Source organism: Oncorhynchus mykiss, chromosome 10 (genome assembly GCF_013265735.2).
Source record: "Oncorhynchus mykiss isolate Arlee chromosome 10, USDA_OmykA_1.1, whole genome shotgun sequence".
NCBI lineage: Eukaryota > Metazoa > Chordata > Actinopteri > Salmoniformes > Salmonidae > Oncorhynchus > Oncorhynchus mykiss.
In genome coordinates, this window is record NC_048574.1 from 16,379,063 (window position 1) to 16,400,175 (window position 21,113).

Below are 21,113 nucleotides of genomic sequence, written 5' to 3' on the forward strand. Positions count from 1 at the left end.
CATGTCAGGATGAGCCTGCAGGAAGGGTACCACATGAGGGAGGAGGATGTCTTCCCTATAATGCACAACGTTGAGATTGCCTGCAATGACAACAAGCTCAGTTCGATGATGCTGTGACACAACGCCCCAGACCATGACGGACCCTCCACCTCCAAATCGATTCCGCTCCAGAGTACAGGCCTCGGTGTAACACTCATTCCTTTGTCAATAAACACAAATCCGACCATCACCCCTGGTGAGACAAAACCATGACTCGTCAGTGAAGAGCACTTTTTGCCAGTCCTGTCTGGTCCAGTGACGGTGGGTTTGTGCCCAAAGGTGACGTTGTTGCCGGTGATTTCTGGTGAGGACCTGCCTTACAACAGGCCTACAAGCCCTCAGTCCAGCCTCTCTCAGCCTATTGCGGACAGTCTGAGCACTGATGGAGGGATTGTGCGTTCCTGGTGTAACTTGGACAGTTGTTGTTGCCATCCTGTACCTGTCCCGCAGGTGTGATGTTCGGATGTACTGATACTCTGCAGCTGTTGTTACACGTGGTCTGCCACTGCAAGGACGAACAGCTGTCCGTCCTGTCTCCCTGTAGCGCTGTCTTAGGCGTCTCACAGTACGGACAATGCAATTTATTGCCCTGGCCAGATCTGCAGTCCTCATTCCTCCTTGCAACATGCCTAAGGCACGTTCTCGCAGATGAGCAGGAACCCTGGGCATCTTTCTTTTGGTGTTTTTCAGAGTCAGTAGTAAGGTCTCTTTAGTGTCCTAAGTTTTCATAACTGTGACCTTAATTGTCTACCGTCTGTAAGCTTTTAGTGTGTTAATGACCGTTTCACAGGTGCATGTTCATTCATTGTTTATGGTTCATTGCACAAGCATGGGAAACAATGAAGATCTGTGAAGTTATTTGGATTTTTATGAATTATCTTTGAAAGACAGGGTCCTGAAAAAGGGGCGTTTATTTTTTGCTGAGTTTATAATGCCGGGAGCCACTTGTGGATTTGACAGCTCTAACTCCAAAACATCCACTATGCAGATGTCCTCTAAAGCAGATCTGATTGAATAGAGTCCTAACAATGCAGAGTTACAGTGCCTTGCGAAAGTATTCGGCCCCCTTGAACTTTGCGACCTTTTGCCACATTTCAGGCTTCAAACATAAAGATATAAAACTGTATTTTTTTGTGAAGAATCAACAACAAGTGGGACACAATCATGAAGTGGAACGACATTTATTGGATATTTCAAACTTTTTTAACAATCAAAAACTGAAAAATTGGGCGTGCAAAATTATTCAGCCCCCTTAAGTTAATACTTTGTAGCGCCACCTTTTGCTGCGATTACAGCTGTAAGTCGCTTGGGGTATGTCTCTATCAGTTTTGCACATCGAGAGACTGAAATTTCTTCCCATTCCTCCTTGCAAAACAGCTCGAGCTCAGTGAGGTTGGATGGAGAGCATTTGTGAACAGCAGTTTTCAGTTCTTTCCACAGATTCTCGATTGGATTCAGGTCTGGACTTTGACTTGGCCATTCTAACACCTGGATATGTTTATTTTTGAACCATTCCATTGTAGATTTTGCTTTATGTTTTGGATCATTGTCTTGTTGGAAGACAAATCTCCGTCCCAGTCTCAGGTCTTTTTCAGACTCCATCATTCTTCCAGAATGGTCCTGTATTTGGCTCCATCCATCTTCCCATCAATTTTAACCATCTTCCCTGTCCCTGCTGAAGAAAAGCAGGCCCAAACCATGATGCTGCCACCACCATGTTTGACAGTGAGGATGGTGTGTTCAGCTGTGTTGCTTTTACGCCAAACATAACGTTTTGCATTGTTGCCAAAAAATTCAATTTTGGTTTCATCTGACCAGAGCACCTTCTTCCACATGTTTGGTGTGTCTCCCAGGTGGCTTGTGGCAAACTTTAAACAACACTTTTTATGGATATCTTTAAGAAATGGCTTTCTTCTTGCCACTCATCCATAAAGGCCAGATTTGTGCAATATACGACTGATTGTTGTCCTATGGACAGAGTCTCCCACCTCAGCTGTAGATCTCTGCAGTTCATCCAGAGTGATCATGGGCCTCTTGGCTGCATCTCTGATCAGTCTTCTCCTTGTATGAGCTGAAAGTTTAGAGGGACGGCCAGGTCTTGGTAGATTTGCAGTGGTCTGATACTCCTTCCATTTCAATATTATCGCTTGCACAGTGCTCCTTGGGATGTTTAAAGCTTGGGAAATCTTTTTATATCCAAATCAGGCTTTAAACTTCTTCACAACAGTATCTCAGACCTGCCTGGTGTGTTCCTTGTTCTTCATGATGCTCTCTGCGCTTTTGACAGACCTCTGAGACTATCACAGTGCAGGTGCATTTAAACGGAGACTTGATTACACACAGGTGGATTGTATTTATCATCATTAGTCATTTAGGTCAACATTGGATCATTCAGAGATCCTCACTGAACTTCTGGAGAGAGTTTGCTGCACTGAAAGTAAAGGGGCTGAATAATTTTGCACGCCCAATTTTTCAGTTTTTGATTTGTTAAAAAAGTTTGAAATATCCAATAAATGTCATTCCACTTCATGATTGTGTCCCACTTGTTGTTGATTCTTCACAAAAAAATACAGTTTTATATCTTTATGTTTGAAGCCTGAAATGTGGCAAAAGGTCGCAAAGTTCAAGGGGGCCGAATACTTTCGCAAGGCACTGTAAGATAAAACATTGAAATAGAAATACGAGGAATAAATACACCGTGAATAACGAGTAAAAAAGAACATGGCTAATACAGGGAGTACCAGTACCGAGTCGATGTAACTAAGGTAGCTATGTACAATACATATAGGTAGGGGTAAAGTGACATAGTGTAACAGTATAACTTTAGACCGTCCCCTCTGAGGGTCCCCGTCCCCAGGGACCCTCTGCACACATCAACAACAGTCACCCACGAAGCATCGTTACCCATCGCTCCACAAAAGCCGCGGCCCTTGCAGAGCAAGGGGAACCACTACTTCAAGGTCTCAGAGCAAGTGACGTCACCGATTGAAACTCTATTTAGCGCGCACCACCCCGTTACAATAGCAACAGAATAGATAATAGACAGTAGCAGCAGTGTGTGAGTGTGTGTGGGTAAAAGAGTTGGTGCAAAATGGGGTCAATGCAGCTAGTCCGGGTAGCCATTTGATTAGTTATTTAGCAGTCTTGTTATGCAGTCTTATAGCTTGGGGTTAGAAGCTGTTCAGGTTCCTGTTGGTTCCAGACTTGGTGCACTGGTACCACTTGCCGTGCGGTAGCAAAGAGAACAGTCTATGGCTTGGGGGCTGAAGTTTTTTTGGGACTTTTTTGGGCCTTCCTGTAGCGCCTTGCGGTCGGGTGCCTTGCAGTTGCCATACCAAGCGGTGATGCAGTCAGTCAAGATGCTCTCAATGGTGCAGCTGTTTAACTTTTTGAGGATCTGAGGGCCCATGCCAAATCTTTTCAACCTCCTGAGGGGGAGAGGTGCCGAGATGCCCTCTTCACAACTGTGTGGGTGTGTGTGGACCATGATAATTCCTTAGTGATGTGGACACAAAGGAACATTTAGTTCCCAACTGACTCCACAACAGCCCCATCGTTGTGGATGGGGGTGTGCTCACCCCTCATTTCCTGTATGCCACAATCAGCTCCCTTATCTTGCTGACGTGGAGGGAGAGGTTGTTGTCCTGGCATCACACTGCCAGGTCTCTGACCTCCTCCCTATAGGCTATCTCATCGTCGTCGGTGATCAGTTGTACCACCGTTGTGTCGTCAGCAAACTTGATGATGGTATTGGAGTCGTGGGTGAACCGGGGGTACAGGAGGGGACTTAGCACACACCCCTGTGGGGCCCCGTGTTGATGGTCAGCGTTGCAAAGGTGTTGTTTCCTACCCTTATTACCTGGTGGCAGTCCGTCAGGAAGTTCAGGATACAGTGAGGTACAGTGATTGTGATGCAATTTAAAGCTTTTTTTCAACTATCAAATCCAGAAACACTATTGCAAGTGATGGTTATGTGGAGAGTGTTTGAACTTTGAACAATCATCGGATACATCAAATTAGATATTTTAAGAAAAATAGTGATAGATAATAATGGAAATGTATAAAGTTAAACTAATTCAGTGACCAAACTATGATCCAAACCATGGTGTCTCTTTTACATTTTCCTGCAAGGTCCCTTTCATAATGTTTCTTCGCATGTGTGGCTCAGTTGGTAGAGCATGGCGCTTGCTATGCCAGGGTTGTGGGTTTTATTCCCACGGGGGACCAGTATTAAAAATGTATGCACTCACTCTGGATAAGAGCATCTGCTAATTGACTAAAACATTGTAATTGTAAAAAATGAGTAGTACTGTTCCCAGTTATAGACCGATTTTTTACCAAAACTATTCAATAAAGAACAGAAATTCATAGGGCGTCGGGCTGGTGTTTGATTTGGGATTGGTAAACTCAATCCTTTGCTGTGACAGAATGGAATGGACAGTTTCCCAGAACAAGTAGGAGTGCTATTGACTAAGAACTTGGCCGAGTCTGCATGTGAGAAATTACTCTACCAACACTTGTCACTAACGCTAACTGGACATGTGAACAAGGTCAAACAAGGATACTGGAGAAGGTGTATTTGCATTGAAATTGGTCTGGCATTCTGACACACACTTTCATTATGTAAAGTACAGTATGTTCTGTCCCAAAAGTCCTTAAAGGGGATCTGGAAGTTACTCAATGTTTTCATCTCAAGTAGGAAATCTTAGTTGGAGTTTAATTTAGTGTATGACTAATGACAGACTTGTCATTATGTCTTGAAGGCACAGGAAATACATCCAACACACACACAGAGAGCCTGCAGTGGACTAGAGGGCTTACCTATGAGGGCCAGTGGGGGCAGCTTTCCCACGTACTTGCCCTTGTCCAGCAGCCTCTCCCATTTGTAGTTTATGGGGTCAGAGCCATCTGTAGACTTACAGCTCATCTTAACATCACTACCCTCCAACAGCCGGCCCTCCATCCAACACCGCGGCTTAGACGGCTTCACTGGGGACAGAGAGAAAGAGAGAGACAAACACACACATTTTTGTGTTAGATAATAACAGGTTCATATTTCCCACAACATACCTTTAAAATAACTAAAAAATAATCCAATGATTTCTTGGACTTAAATGAAAGTGCACCTAAAATAAAACAACAGTGATCTTATGTAATGGTTCAGGTACTGTATAAAAAGGACGAGCAGGTACATTAGAAGGTGTGAGTATTGTCAGAATGAGGGCTGCTGTAGTTCCACTGGTGGTGCTGCTGTGTGTGTCTGGGGCATCATGGGCTCAGGGAGACAGGGAGGAGGGTAGTTTTGATCCAATTAAGACTAATGTAATGGAGGCCAGGGAGACAGACAGTGAGAGAGAGGTGGAGGAACTGAAAAGGCATAATGCAGGTGAGAATACAAAAAATTCTATAACAGTATGTTGTTACAATTATGCTCTTCAGAAACCAATTACAAACAAGGCTAAATTATTAATTAGAACAATGTATTCTTAATAAGAGCCTCTTAGATGTAAAGTCCCCTGTGTGGTTCTGGTACCGACTGACATTTTTGCTTATAAATCAATCTGTGGACACCGTGTCACACCTTCATCTGTTTCACCTGTCTTTGTGCTTGTCTGCACCCCCCTCCAGGTGTCACCCATCTTCCCCTGTGTATTTATACCTGCTTGTCTGTTGCCAGTTCGTCTTGTCAGGTCTTACCAGCATGCTTTCTTTTTCTCAAGTTCTGTTCGCTAGTTTACCCTGTCCTGCCCCCGAGTCTGCGGGTTAACTTCCTGTTCAGGGGCAGAATGACACCTTGTCAGCTCGGGGGTTTGAACTTGCAATCTTCCGGTTACTAGTCCAACACTCTAACCACTAGGCTACCCTGCCGCCCCAGCAGAGAGGACACAGTTAATATATTATTATATAGTATGTCTGTGATAATTATCAAACAAATATCTTGTAATATTGCATATTTTACTGTAGTAATAACATGTTTAGTGTGAGAAAAGTGATTTAGAACCAGTTAAATGTAATCAAATGTAATCTACGTAATCTCCAAAAGTAATTATTTATCATGAGAGGGCCATAAAAAATAACTAGTAATGCAGGATACTCCAAGAAAAGATAAAATCTCACCAGGCAGTTAACCCACTAGGCCGTCATTGAAAATAAGAATTTGTTCTTAACTGACTTGCCTAGTTAAATAAAGGTAATATTAAAATGATAAAATGTGATATTATGTATTTCCTATTCAACAAAACTGTATGAATAAGGCCGTCATACAGAATCATTAAAAACATTCATTAAGCACTATATGTCTGTCATTACTAAGTGGTTACAGCAGTATAAAGTAATCTACCAATATCAAATTAGCAATAATGAACGAGTTGACTGGTGCATCACTGACAAGTCTGAGGTCATAGAATCTCTATATAGAATAGAATCTCTATATACTATATAGACCAACCAGCATGTTAAGTCTCTAGACTAGAACTGTATGTACATGAACCAGTGGTTCTGTTGTATTTTTGGTACACAGGTTCTCTCACAATAACTTCACAACATATCTCCCTATGAACAAACTTGATCAAGCACACATACACATTTAAACCATGTTTGAGAAATTCCATTTTTATTAGTGCAGTTTAAAAGGGTAATTTAGTACAAGACTAGGTTTAAAGGGATGACATAATGCCCACTGGATGATGTCATTGGAAACACTTTTTTTCCGTCTACATTTTTTTAATACAAAACATAGAAAGCCAACGTTTTCACATTTGATGTTGGGTTGGTGCTGGAGATGATGAATATGAGGTTGAAAATTGGTGACAATTTCCATTTCATGTATGTCTGGGAGACCGCTCCAGAATGTTCAACTGGATACTGATGAGTTTTCTGACATAAATTATGTTATTTTCAACAGTACTTAAATGTGTGGATGAGAGACCAAACATATTTATTGCCACTAATAAATACATAACAATTTGACAATGTCTCTGTCCTTTCTATGTGCTTCCAGATTTATATATTGTAACAACTTTATAGAACCAGATATCAATACATACAGACACTGTATTCCTCCAAAAATCTACAGTATCTTGTCCATATACATTGCTGACAGTGAAAGTAATTAAGTGTTAGCCATTCAGTTATTTAAAATGCGTACTTCTTTACAGTTCCAATACATCTCCAATATCAATAGCCCAGTAAAATGGTATACTATAAATACAAAAGTATGCGGATAGCCCTTCAAATGAGTGGATTCGGACATTTCAACCACACCCGTTACTGACAGGTGTATAAAAATTGAGCACACAGCCATGTAATCTCCATAGACAAACATTGGCAGTAGAATGGCCTTACTGAAGAGCTCAGTGACTTTCAACGTGCCACCATCATAGGATGCCACCTTTGGAACAAGTCAGTATATCACATTTCTGCCCTGCTAGAGCTGCTCCGGTCAACTGTAAGTGCTGTTAATGTGTCTAGGAGCAACAACAACTCACCCGCAAAATGGTAGGCCACACAAGCTCACAGAACAGGACAGCCGAGGGCCGACGCACATAGTGAGTAAAAATCTTCTGTCCTCGGTTGCAACACTCACTACTGAGTTCCAAACTGCCTATGGAAGCAATGTCAGCAGAAAAACTGTTCGCCGGGAGCTTCATGAAATCGGTTTCCATGGCCAAGCTGCCACACACAAGCCTAACATCACCATGCGCAATGCCAAGCATTGTCTGGAGTGGTGTAGAGCTAGCCGCCATTAAATTCTGGAGGAGTGGAAATGCGTTCTCTGAAGTGATGAATCATGCTTCATCGTGGTAGTCTGACGGACGAATCTGGGTTTGGCGGATGCTAGGAGAATGGTACCTGCCCAAATGCATAGTGCCAACTGTAAAGTTTGGTGGAGGGGGAATAATTGTCTGGGGCTGTTTTCATGGTTTGGGCTAAGCCCCTTAATTGCAGGGAAGGGAAGTCTTAACGCTACAGCATACAATTACATTCTAGATGATTCTGTGCTTTCAACTTTGTGGCAACAGATTGGGGAAAACCCTTCCTTTTTTCAGCATGACAATGCCCCTGTGCACAAAGCAAGGTTCATACAGAAGTGATTTGTTGAGATCGGTGTGTAAGAACTTGACTGGCCTGCACAGAGCCCTGACCTCAACCCAATTGAACACCTTTTAGATGAATTGGAATGCCGACTGCAAGCCAGGCCTAACCGCTCAACGTCAGTGCCGACCTCATTAATGCTCTTGTGGGTGAACGTAAGCAAGTCTCCGCAGCATGTTCCAACATCTAGTGGAAAGTCTTCCCCGAAGAGTGGAGACTGTTATAGCAGCAAAGGGGGGACCAACTTCATATTAATGCCCATGATTTTGGAATGAGATGTTCGACAAGCAAGTATTCACATACTTGTCATGTAGTGTACATTAGAAGGTGTGAGTATTGTCAGAATGAGGGCTTCTGTAGTTCCACTGGTGGTGCTGCTGTGTGTGTCTGGGGCATCATGGGCTCAGGGAGACAGGGAGGAGGGGATTGGAGTTCACTATGAAAGCCAGAAGACCAAAACTTCAGCCTTGACCGACACTCAGACCACCACCCAATCTGACATCTGGACTAGAGGTCGACCGATTAATCGGAATGGCCGATTAATTAGGGCCGATTTCAAGGAACCAGATGAAGGAAGAACAGGAGGAAAATGAAGGTAACCCCAACAGGTAGTGAATTTATGTTATTCCAGCCATTGAAGACAGATGGATGAGAGGAACAAGAGACAGAAAACCTGACAACCTTCTACAAGAGACAGACAACCTGACAACCTTCTACAAGAGACAAACAACCTGACAACCTTCTACAAGAGACAGACAACCTGAAGCCAGTAAATAAAGCTGTCAAATTAGTAGCAACATTGTTTATCCTTTGTTTTTACTTATTTCAACATGTCTAGCACAAGCAGCAGATCTGACAGCCAGTGAGACCAGATGTAACGGTTTTCCTCGTCTTCTGAGGAGGAGTATGAAGGATCGGACCAATATGCAGCGTGGTAAGTGTTCGTCATTTTATTCAATAGCACTGAACACTAAAATACAACGTAACAAAAATAATAACCGAAAGAGTTCCGGCAGGTAACTAAAACAAAGACAGAAAGCAACTACCCACAACCCATAGCTGCCTAAGTATGGTTCTCAATCAGAGACAACGATTGACAGCTGCCTTTGATTGGGAACCATACCAGGCCAAAACCAGAAATAGAAAACATAGAACAAAAACATAGAATGCCCATCCCAACTCATGCCCTGACCAAACTAAAATAGAGACATACAAAAGGAACTAAGGTCAGTAACGTGACACCAGACTGACAATCAGTGGAGGAACTGGAAAGAGAGAACACAGGTTGTAGTACATAATGTGCATACTGTATGTTAGCTTTGAGATAGTGTTATATGGACCAGCAGATAGCGAAACATATCTCATATTCTTATTGGTTTTTAATAATACAATTCCAACACTAGCAGCAGAGCTTCCAACCATGGAGGCCAGACTGACAACCACTGAGAAAGAGGTAGAGGAACTGAAGAGAGAGAATACAGGTTATGTCCCAAATGGTTGTCTGTATGCTATTAAAACAAAATAGAATATAACATAAAAATGTTCTCAAACCAAAGTTGCTGGATAAAAAAATGTGTGATTTTGCAGCATATGATAAGATAAAATATATGCAATAATAATATGTTTACTTGATAATTGTAATTGCTCTCCCATATTTAAAGACTGACCAAAGGTAGCGTTCTCCACTGCTCTGACTGCTACTGTAGGACCCATCAGCAGTGACACTACTCTGATCTATAGCAGAGTCTTCACAAACATCGACAAGGCTTACATCAACATTACAGATACTACTGCATCGTGTATTCTTTGCAAATATTTGGTGACTATTTCTTAAATATAAACGCAACATGTAAAGTGTTGGTCAGATGTTTCATGAGCTGAAATTAAAGATCCCAGAATTTTTCCATACCCACAAAAAACTTATTTCTCTCAAATTTTGTGCACAAATTTGTTTACATCCCTGTCAGTGTACATTTGGCATGCAGACTGAAGGAATGTCCACCAGCGCTGTTGCCAGAGAAATGAATGTTCATTTTGGAGAATTTGGCAGAATGTCAAACCAGTCTCAATAACCGCAGACCACATGTAACTACGCCAGCCTAGGACCTTCACATCCGGCTTATTCACCTGAGGGATCATCTGAGACCAGTCACCCGGACAGCTGATGAAACTGAGTATTTCTGTCTGTAATAAAGCCCTTTTCTGGGGGAAAACTTCTGATTGGCTGGGCCTGGTTCCCAAGTGGGCGAGCCTATGCCCTACCAGTCCCACCCATGGCTGCGTTCCTGCCCAGTCATGTGAAATCCGTAGATTAGGGCCTAATTTATTTATTTCAATTGACTGATTTCCTTATATGAACTGTAACTCAGTAGAATCATTGAAATTGTTGCATGTTGCATTTATATTTTTGTTCAGTGTATATATATATACAGTGCCTTGCGAAAGTATTCGGCCCCCTTGAACTTTGCGACCTTTTGCCACATTTCAGGCTTCAAACATAAAGATATAAAACTGTATTTTTTTGTGAAGAATCAACAACAAGTGGGACACAATCATGAAGTGGAACGACATTTATTGGATATTTCAAACTTTTTTAACAAATCAAAAACTGAAAAATTGGGCGTGCAAAATTATTCAGCCCCCTTAAGTTAATACTTTGTAGCGCCACCTTTTGCTGCGATTGCAGCTGTAAGTCGCTTGGGGTATGTCTCTATCAGTTTTGCACATCGAGAGACTGGAATTTTTTCCCATTCCTCCTTGCAAAACAGCTCGAGCTCAGTGAGGTTGGATGGAGAGCATTTGTGAACAGCAGTTTTCAGTTCTTTCCACAGATTCTCGATTGGATTCAGGTCTGAACTTTGACTTGGCCATTCTAACACCTGGATATGTTTATTTTTGAACCATTCCATTGTAGATTTTGCTTTATGTTTTGGATCATTGTCTTGTTGGAAGACAAATCTCCGTCCCAGTCTCAAGTCTTTTGCAGACTCCATCAGGTTTTCTTCCAGAATGGTCCTGTATTTGGCTCCATCCATCTTCCCATCAATTTTAACCATCTTCCCTGTCCCTGCTGAAGAAAAGCAGGCCCAAACCATGATGCTGCCACCACCATGTTTGACAGTGGGGATGGTGTGTTCAGCTGTGTTGCTTTTACGCCAAACATAAAATTTTCCATTGTTGCCAAAAAGTTCCATTTTGGTTTCATCTGACCAGAGCACCTTCTTCCACATGCTTGGTGTGTCTCCCAGGTGGCTTGTGGCAAACTTTAAACGACACTTTTTATGGATATCTTTAAGAAATGGCTTTCTTCTTGCCACTCTTCCATAAAGGCCAGATTTGTGCAATATACAACTGATTGTTGTCCTATGGACAGAGTCTCCCACCTCAGCTGTAGATCTCTGCAGTTCATCCAGAGTGATCATGGGCCTCTTGGCTGCATCTCTGATCAGTCTTCTCCTTGTATGAGCTGAAAGTTTAGAGGGACGGCCAGGTCTTGGTAGATTTGCAGTGGTCTGATACTCCTTCCATTTCAATATTATCGCTTGCACAGTGCTCCTTGGGATGTTTAAAGCTTGGGAAATCTTTTTCTATCCAAATCCGGCTTTAAACTTCTTCACAACAGTATCTCGGACCTGCCTGGTGTGTTCCTTGTTCTTCATGATGCTCTCTGCGCTTTTAACGGACCTCTGAGACTATCACAGTGCAGGTGCATTTATTCGGAGACTTGATTACACACAGGTGGATTGTATTTATCATCATTAGTCATTTAGGTCTACATTGGATCATTCAGAGATCCTCACTGAACTTCTGGAGAGAGTTTGCTGCACTGAAAGTAAAGGGGCTGAATAATTTTGCACGCCCAATTTTTCAGTTTTTGATTTGTTAAAAAAGTTTGAAATATCCAATAAATGTCGTTCCACTTCATGATTGTGTCCCACTTGTTGTTGATTCTTCACAAAAAAATACAGTTTTATATCTTTATGTTTGAAGCCTGAAATGTGGCAAAAGGTCGCAAAGTTCAAGGGGGCCGAATACTTTCGCAAGGCACTGTACATAAGAATGAATATACAATATAATATTTTTGTCATGCAGGTATCTTCACTACACCAGTGAGAGGAGTCTACTACTTTAGATTCACTGCCTGTGGTATCATGGATGGGTGTACAATATACTTGACCAGAGAATAATGCTTTCTTTCATGATTTGTTTTATTTTGACTGGAACAAGATTGAGCTTATTCCTGATGTGGAAACTGCCTGGAAATTCTTTCATGATGGTTTTCTCCAAATAGTAAACAAACATGCCCCATTCCTCAGGTTCAGGGTTAAAGGGCGGGATAATCCATGGTTTTCTTCTGAGCTGTCTTGTATTATTCACGACCGTAATCTAGCCTGGGCAAAGCAAGGAAATCATGTTCTGATGCTGATTGGCTTATTTTTAGGCAGTTACGAAACAAGTGTTCTTTTCTTCTCAGGAAGGCCAAGTCTGAATATTTTATGTCTGTTAGCACTTATAACCTGAATGACCCTAGAAAGTTGTGGAAGTTGATGTCTGGAAACAGTAATGTTAATGAATTACCATCATGTGTATTGAAGGACTTTGTTGCTGTATATGACAAAACTGAAATGCTGAATTGTTTCAATCATCTGGTAGGCTGTTTGATTCAGTGTCCTCTGTCTCTGTACAACCCTGTGTGGATGAACCAGCGAGAGCTGGTCAAACTTTTTGCTTTTTGTCATTCTCAGTGCAGGAGGTACATAAAGCCCTGAAATCCTTAGATCAGAGAAAGCCTGCAGGTCCTGATCTTTTGGATCCCTGCTTTTTAAATCTGACAGCTGATTTCATAGCTGAACCACTTACATATCTGTTCAATCTAACCCTGGAATGTAAAGAAATTCCAAAGGTCTGGAAATCCGCATTTGTCCTGCCACTTTTAAAAGGGGGAGCTCCAACTATTTTAAATAATTATAGGCCAATCTCAAAGCTGTCACCCCTGGTGAAAATACTTGAAACCCTTGTGAGTGAACAGCTAAAATAGTTTTTATATGCTAACTCTACTTTATCAATGTACCAATCGGGTTTCAGGAAGAAGTATTGCACAATTACAGCAGCCATGAAGGTTTTAAATTATATCACTGAAGCCATTGATAAAAAACAGCACTGACTCTCACTTGTTATTGATCTCTCTAAAGCTTTTGATACAGTTGTTCATGCTATACTGAGGCAGAGATTGTCAAGTGTAAGTCTTTCGGAGCCAAGATAGGTCACGTTCTGACCTTTATTGCTTTGTTTTGTCGTTATTTAGTATGGTCAGGGCGTGAGTTGGGGTGGGCAGTCTATGTTTGTTTTTCTATGATTTTGGGATTTCTATGTTTCGGCCTAGTATGGTTCTCAATCAGAGGCAGGTGTCGTTAGTTGTCTCTGATTGAGAATCATACTTAGGTAGCCTGGGTTTCACTGTTTGTTTGTGGGTGTTTGTTTCCGTGTCTGTGTTTGTCGCCACACGGTACTGTTTTGGTTTGTTCACGGTTTTTGTATTCATAGTGTTCATTTTATGTTTTTAAATAAACAACCATGGACACTTACCACGCCGCATCTTGGTCCGATCCTTACTACACCTCTTCAGAGGAAGAAATCAGCCGTTACACCAGGACGCTCTTGAAAAATATATTTCAAATCTCAATGAGCCCTTCCTGTTTAAATAAAATAAAATAAATATGTCTGTCATCACTGAGTGCTTACAGCAGTATAAAGTAATCTACTAATATGAAACGAGCAATAATGACCAAGTTGACTGGTGCATCATTAACAAGTCACAGAATCTCCTAATCTCCTACAGAACCTCCTACTAGATAGACCAACTAGCAGTGGTTCTGGTGTATTTTTGGTACTTTGTAACTGTGTTCATTCCTGCTGAAAACCACATTGATATCAATGGAAACAGGATGCACCTGAGCTCCATTTCGAGTCTTATAGCAAAGGGTCTGAATACTTATGTAAATAAGGTATTTCTGTTTTTTATGTTTAATAATTGTGCAACATTTACTAAAAACCTGTTTTTGCTTTGTCATTATGGGGTACTGTGTGAAGATTGATGAGTAAAAAAACGAATGTAATTAATTTTAGAATAAGGCTGTAACGTAACAAAATGTTGAAAAAGTCTAGGGGTCTGAATACTTTCCGAATGCACTGTATAAGTGAGATAAATACAACAATGCCTGCTTAGACCATTTGGGCCCTGTTAGTAACTCCTTAGACACACCTCCACAACATCCCCACCATCCACCTCCCTCTCTCAATCATGGACCTCTCTTCCCCTGATCTCTCTTCATTTTGCTGAGTGGGGTGAATTCTAACCAGGATGCAATTAGGGGGGAGGGGGGCTGAGGAGAAGGGGGAGGAGGAGGCGGGGCCCTCCATCTTGTTTCTGTGTCAGTTCCACTTCCCACCGCGCCCCAACCCCAATCCCCCATCCTCTTATCTTACCGTTGAAGAAGGCGAACGCTAATGTTTTTCTCACAAAAAATCGAAAGTGGCGTTTCAAAGCTGCGGGCCAATTTGTACAAATGTATGCATACATGTGTGGTGCACTCTCTTAACGTCTTACTGTGGGAGACCGTGGGAGGGGAAGGCAGGCTGGAGAGCGCTCTATATCAGAGCCATACACAGCTAGATGCTGTATCACAGTGTCACAGGTGCTACTTACACTTTTATCTCTTATGCACAGTCAGGGATTTGGATCGGTAGCAACATGTGGCAGTGGTCCATTGTCTACCCTTTGGAGTTTATTTTCACTTTCACAAGTACGTGACAAGTAACTGCCATCTTATCCTTCAGTGACACCAACAGGATAGTTAGGTAGTGATTCAAACATCTCACCAACAGTGTTTGTGTGGTCATTGTCAGTCAACCACAGTATGAAGGGAGAAAGGATAGTATCTCCTAAATAATTTCTATCCACCACATTAGCATGTATGCCTTTCCTGCAGTCAAATGACCTAGTGGCCTCATGGGTGGAATGTTATTCATATTTTCCATAATTTCATAATGAATCAACTTTTTTTTCACACAGAAAATGTGTTGTTTCTATGTCAAACGGTTTTCTTATATTTCCGTCTTTTGTGATGTGTATAAAGTGTATTATTGTGAATCAGAACAAAACATGTAATGCATTTCAACTCTATATCTGACATGGTACAGGTGTCTTCTCTTTTTAAGCCCATAACCATGTGTGTGAGGTGTATTCATTTGTTTCAAAGTAGATGTTTAAGACTATGAAGAAACACTCTGTGGGGCCCTGATTTAGTCCAGTTTAGCAAAAGGTTAAACAATGTTAGACATTTCATATACCAGTGAAACCTTGCAGCCAAGCAGTGGTGGGAACATCTCTTGATCTCTTGAATGTCTTACTAGATGCCCACCTGTACAGCATCCCTTCTCAAGGGACCTAAGAATGATACTGTATTGCAGTGAATTCGGTGTTAGCCCAACCAAACCCAATTCCCTGAGGGTTTTTTCTGTTTGTTTCGAATTGATCATCCAAAACCTTATATGGTGGTGAATATTTTAATTTGTTTCTGTTTTGTTTGTTGCTGTGCATTTTCGTTTTGATTGTGTGAAAAATCCCCAAAAATACACAGTGGGTCTAGGACTTACTATGAAGTTGGCCGTGCTCCATTCGTACTTACCAAGTACTGTGAGAATGGCCGGGCTTCATTAGGACTTACCCTGTACTATGAGGTTGATCGTGCTCCATTGGTACTTCCCCCCATTCTTCACCTTGCAGGTGTACTCGCCCGAGTCACCCAGGCTAAGGTCACTGATCAGCAGGGAGGCGTCCCCCTTGAGGTAGTCCCCGGTTAAGGACAGCCGGCCCGCCTCTGCCTCGTTGGGGTCGTACACCCGGCCCGCGAAGTAGGTGATCACCTGGCGGGGAGGGAGGGAGGGAAGGTGGCAAGGAGGGAGGGAATGAGGTACAGAGAGATAAGAGTTAGGGTTAGAGGTTCTGGCTGTGCATAGCAGGACTTGTGTAGGAAAGTGGAAATGGTGGTTCTGTACCCATGGTTATCTGGAGAAGGGTGACACGCACATTGATACAGTACACGCACATATGCATCACTTAGGGGGAATGAACAAGGTATGCTATTGACCATTGTCAATCATTGTAAACACAGATATCATATCATTGTGATTATGTGGTGATCATACTACATGCTGTGCTACATTGCCTTCTGAAAGTATTCACACCCCTTTCCTTATTACACATTTTGTTGTGTTACAGCCTGAATTAAAAATGGATAAAACAACATTCTCATCCATCTACACATAACGAGAAGGTGAAAACATGCTTTTAGAAACCTTTGCACATATATTGAAAATTAAATACAGAAATATCTAATTTACCCCTGAGTCAAAACATGTTAGAATCACCTTTGGCAGTGATTAAAGCTGTGAGTCTTTCTGGATACGAGGTGAGCTTTGCACACCTGGATTGTACAATATTTGCACATTATTCTTTTAAAAATTCTTCACGCTCAGTAAGGTGAAATTGTCTCCCAGTGTCTGTTGGAAAGCAGACTGAACCAGGTTTTCCTCTAGGATTTTCCCTGTGCTTGGCTCTTATCCATTTAGTTTTATCCAAAAAAACTCCCTAGTTCTTGCCAATGACAAACGTACCAATAACATGATGCAGCCAACACCATGCTTGAAAATATGAAGAGTGATACTCAGTGATGTGTTGTGTTGGATTTGCCTCAAACATAAGGCTTTGTATTCAGGGCATAAAGTTCCTTTCTTTGCCACAATTTCTGCAGTTTTACTTTAGTGCCTCATTGCAAACAGGATGCATGTTTTGGAATATTTATATTCTGTACGGGCTTCCTTTGTCACGTCCTGACCTTAGTTCTTATTTTATGTCTCTGTTTTACTTTGGTCAGGGCATGAGTTGGGGTGGGCATTCTATGTTGTGTATTCTAGGTTTTGTATTTCTGTGTTTGGCCTGGTATGGTTTCCAATCAGAGGCAGCTGTCGATTGTTGTCTCTGATTGAGAACCATACTTAGGCAGCCTGTTTTCCCATTATGATTTGTGGGTAGTTGTTTTCTGTGTCTGTGTTTTACCATAGAGAACTGTTTCGGTTTTCATTTATTTCACTTGTTCTTTTGTATTCAGTTTTCGGTTTTATTTCATTAAAATATGGACACTTACCACGCTGCGCATTGGTCCGATCTTTCCTACTCCTCCTCAGAAGAGGAGGGAAACCGTTACATCCTTTTCACTCTGTCATTTAGGTTGGTATTGTGGACTAACTACAATGTTGTTTTTCCAATCACAGCCATTAAATAACTGTTTTAAAGTCCGGGATAAAGTTAAACATAATTCCACTTTGACATTATGGGAAATTGTGTGAAGGACTGTGACAAAACATTTCAATTTAATCAATTTAAAAATCAGGCTGTAACACAACAAAATGTGGAAAAAGTAAAGGGGTATGAATACTTTCTGAAGACACTATATATAAACAAACTGTCTACCCCTACATTATCTCAGACCCAAAGACAAAACAAGACATTACTTCATCACTTGACCATGTAGGGAAATTCATAAATTAACAAATGCAGGGAAGAATGCAGATTTTTCTCAGCCCACAGCACTTAAAGTTTATAACCCCCATTGCAGGTATTAAACATCACCATGGATATCCAAGCAGAGCCTGTAAAGTGAATGCGATTTTATTTTCTGCGGATAAATAGCAGGCCTTGTAAACTATCCTTCACCGAAGGCAAACTGTAGCAGCACTTTCAATAACCTGCAGGGAGAGAGTGGAGGGAAAATGGAGGGGGCCATATTGGTCTAACAAGCTTGACGGTACCTCAGATATTAGCTTGACCAGTGGCCAAATGGAATGAAAACTCTGCCCACTTGCAGGAGTGCAAATGGGTTGAGTGAAACCAGAATGACTCTAAAAACAAGAAAGTTTGCTGAAAGATCTTCAAAGTTGAGAGAAGTGGATGAGCGATTGATTCAGTCCTTTGGGGGTAATCCTAGTCATTGAGAAGAGTGGGTCCCTATATAGACCCATATAGGCCTCAATGAACTGGAGACAGTGACGTACTGTTTGTTATGTCATGATGGGGGAGAAGCTGTGTCTGTGTCCTGTACAAATAAACAATATAAATGCTGTATATAGCCTTGTTATTGTTATGTAATTTTATTGTGTTACTTTTTATTATTATTTTTACTTTTGTTTATTTAGTAAATAATTTCTTAACTATTTCTGAAACTGCATTGTTGGTTAGTGGCTTGTAAGTAAGAATTTCACCGTAAGGTGTATTCGGCACGTGTGACAAAAACAATTTGATTTATAATTTCTTTCTGGTTCTACGATCTCAATAGTCTGAAATTGCTTCCTGTTGGCTCCTCTCCTTCTGATCTGAAAACACAGGCAAGGTGACAGAAATATAGACGCCTATACCAGGAATATGCTTTCACCTGTCTAGTTATAGAGGAAATGTGACAAGGGGAGGAAGCCCCTTTAGGCTGTTGAAATGCATCCAAAGCCAATAACCAAAGGGAGTCACTCACCACTCTCTGCTTGGAGCTGGGCTTGAGTAGGAGCCACTCGATGTCCAGTGTGGGGGCGTCACCTGCCCAGAACTGATGGTGACAGGGCAGTGTCGCATTGTCACCGACAACCCTCTTCATCTCCGTCTGGGCGCATGCTGTCAACACACCCAGCAGAACTGTGGGGGCAGAGAGGAAAAGGAGCTTAGAGACACTTTACGTGCACACACACGCAGACACACACACAGACACACACAGACACACACACAGACACAGACACACACAGACACACACAGACACACACACACACAGACACAGACACACACACAGACACACACAGACACACACAGACACACACGCAGACACACACACAGACACACACAGACACACACACAGACACAGACACACATGCAGACACACACACAGACACACACAGACACACACAGACACAGACACACACACAGACACACACACAGACACAGACACACGCAGACACAAACACACAGACACACACAGACACACACACAGACATACGCCAGAACTGGGCTTAAAAGCCTGTATTTAATTATTTATTATTTTCATTGTATTTGAGTATATTCAAATAAAGTGTCAGAAATAAACTACTTCTGTTGGAAGTATTTTCAAATAATTTCCTATAAATCGCTCACTATTTGAAAATATTTGTAATTATTTCCAAATACTCCTGGGACCAGGGTTAACCGTGGGTGTATTTATTTGAAATTTGAAATACTATGTGTATTTCCAAATACATTATAACAACTACTTGTATTTTCAAATAAAATGTATCTGAATACTTAAAGTAATTTAAATAATTGAAATAGTATTTGAACCCAGGTCTGACACACACACACACACACACACACACACACACACACACACACATACACACACACACACACGCACACACGCACACATGCACACACACAAACAAAGTAATTGAAGGTATTGGGGGTAATAGTGAGCCTTATACACACAGCATGTGGAGAGAAGATTAGCTTTGTGGTGCTTTGATACAGTGTAACTAACTAGGTATTGAACCCGCATACTTCAACAATAACATTATTGCACTGAAATAAAGTACAGAAATTAGCTGCAATGCTGCTCACACTTGTCTTCAAGTCTCAGACGGGTTATTCCTCAAACAAGGATACTCTCAAACATGGTTACTCCACACTCAATCATAGATGGGCCAACCACCTGAAAGAAAAGCATATTCCATAAAAGGTGATCAATGTTATTTTCAATGCCCTCTGCTTTATAAAATCTACCTCAACCCCACAGCACGTCTCCATACAGCTGAAGTGTAAATGTCTCCATTGAAATACATTGTAAACCTTTTGCAGCCTGTCTACAAGGCAGTCATTCCAATGAGAGACAAATGGCCAATGCAAACACCGGGGGCCTTGGTCTGGATTAACTGCACAATGCCAGGCGGTGGAAAGGGGCATGGATAGGATGGCATTAGACTGGCATTAGACTGGTGTCAGGGTCGATTTACACTGAGATCAGTCTCATCAAAATGGATGGCAAAAAAAGGAGAACGAGGAAAGAAAAACAAATGTCCCTGACCGTCCGAGTTTCTGTTGAGTTTCTGTCTGGGCCTCAAATGGCACCCTATTCCCTATATAGTGTCATAGAGCTCTAGTCAAAAGTAGTGCACTATGTAGGGAATAGGGTTATATTTGGGATTCAACCTCTATCCCAATTTATTGCAGACTCAGTTCATCTCAAAGAGATACGCGAGACCAATCAAATGTGTCTGTCAACAGACAATAATATTGTCTGCTATATATTTAAGCAAAGCGGAGTGCCTGGATACAGCCCTTAGCCGTGGTATATTGGCCATATACCACAAACACCAGAGGTGCCTTATTGCTATTATAAACCGGTTATCAACGTAATTAGAGCAGTAAAAATACATGTTTTGTCATATCCGTGGTATACGGTCTGATATTTGGGGCGGCAGTGTAGCCTAGTGGTTAGAGCGTTTATTTATCATTTATTTATACCCACCATGCACCTTGATTGGCGCCACAGCCCCGCAAGTCAGGAGCCCTAATTAGCATAAAAGCTAATTAGAGAGTGCTAACCGATTAGCTCACCCCATCTTACCCCTCCCTATTCATGATACATGATAGCGGTAATTAAGATATGTAATTATAAGAAGTTGGAGTGAATACAACAGGCTAATTGCTAATGATTACTCAATATGGGCCTAATTAGATTACATTGAGTGGCAGTCAGAAGCTCAGGTGTGACAAGCAGGTGAGAAAGTGACCTCCTTGTGATGGTAATAGCTTTGCTTACAAGCTACTGAAAGACATGCTAAGTCTAGGCTAGGCCTCTGTACTCAAGAAAGATTTGAGTCTTTATTGCCTTTCGTGAACTAACACTCAC

General features: G+C 41.7%; 1 protein-coding gene across 4 annotated transcripts in view; it reads right to left on the reverse strand.

Moving 5' to 3' along the window:
* LOC110533423 (CXADR-like membrane protein) overlaps nucleotides 1-21,113 on the reverse strand; it is a 122,203-nt gene that overhangs the window by 15,498 nt on the left and 85,592 nt on the right. For 3 of the 4 annotated variants that reach the window (XR_005053592.1, XR_005053591.1, XM_021617609.2), the window contains exons 2-4: nucleotides 18,717-18,874; nucleotides 15,861-16,059; nucleotides 4,861-5,028 (exon numbers count right to left, since the gene is read on the reverse strand). Coding sequence is in view for 2 of the 4 variants with exons in the window: in XM_021617609.2 (XP_021473284.1) it covers nucleotides 4,861-5,028; nucleotides 15,861-16,059; nucleotides 18,717-18,874 (525 nt within the window). In the remaining 2 variants the exon portion in view is untranslated. Of the gene's footprint in view, nucleotides 1-4,860; nucleotides 5,029-15,860; nucleotides 16,060-18,716; nucleotides 18,875-19,822; nucleotides 20,584-21,113 lie in introns of those variants that run through there. The other variant, XM_036989804.1, reaches the window with a different exon arrangement.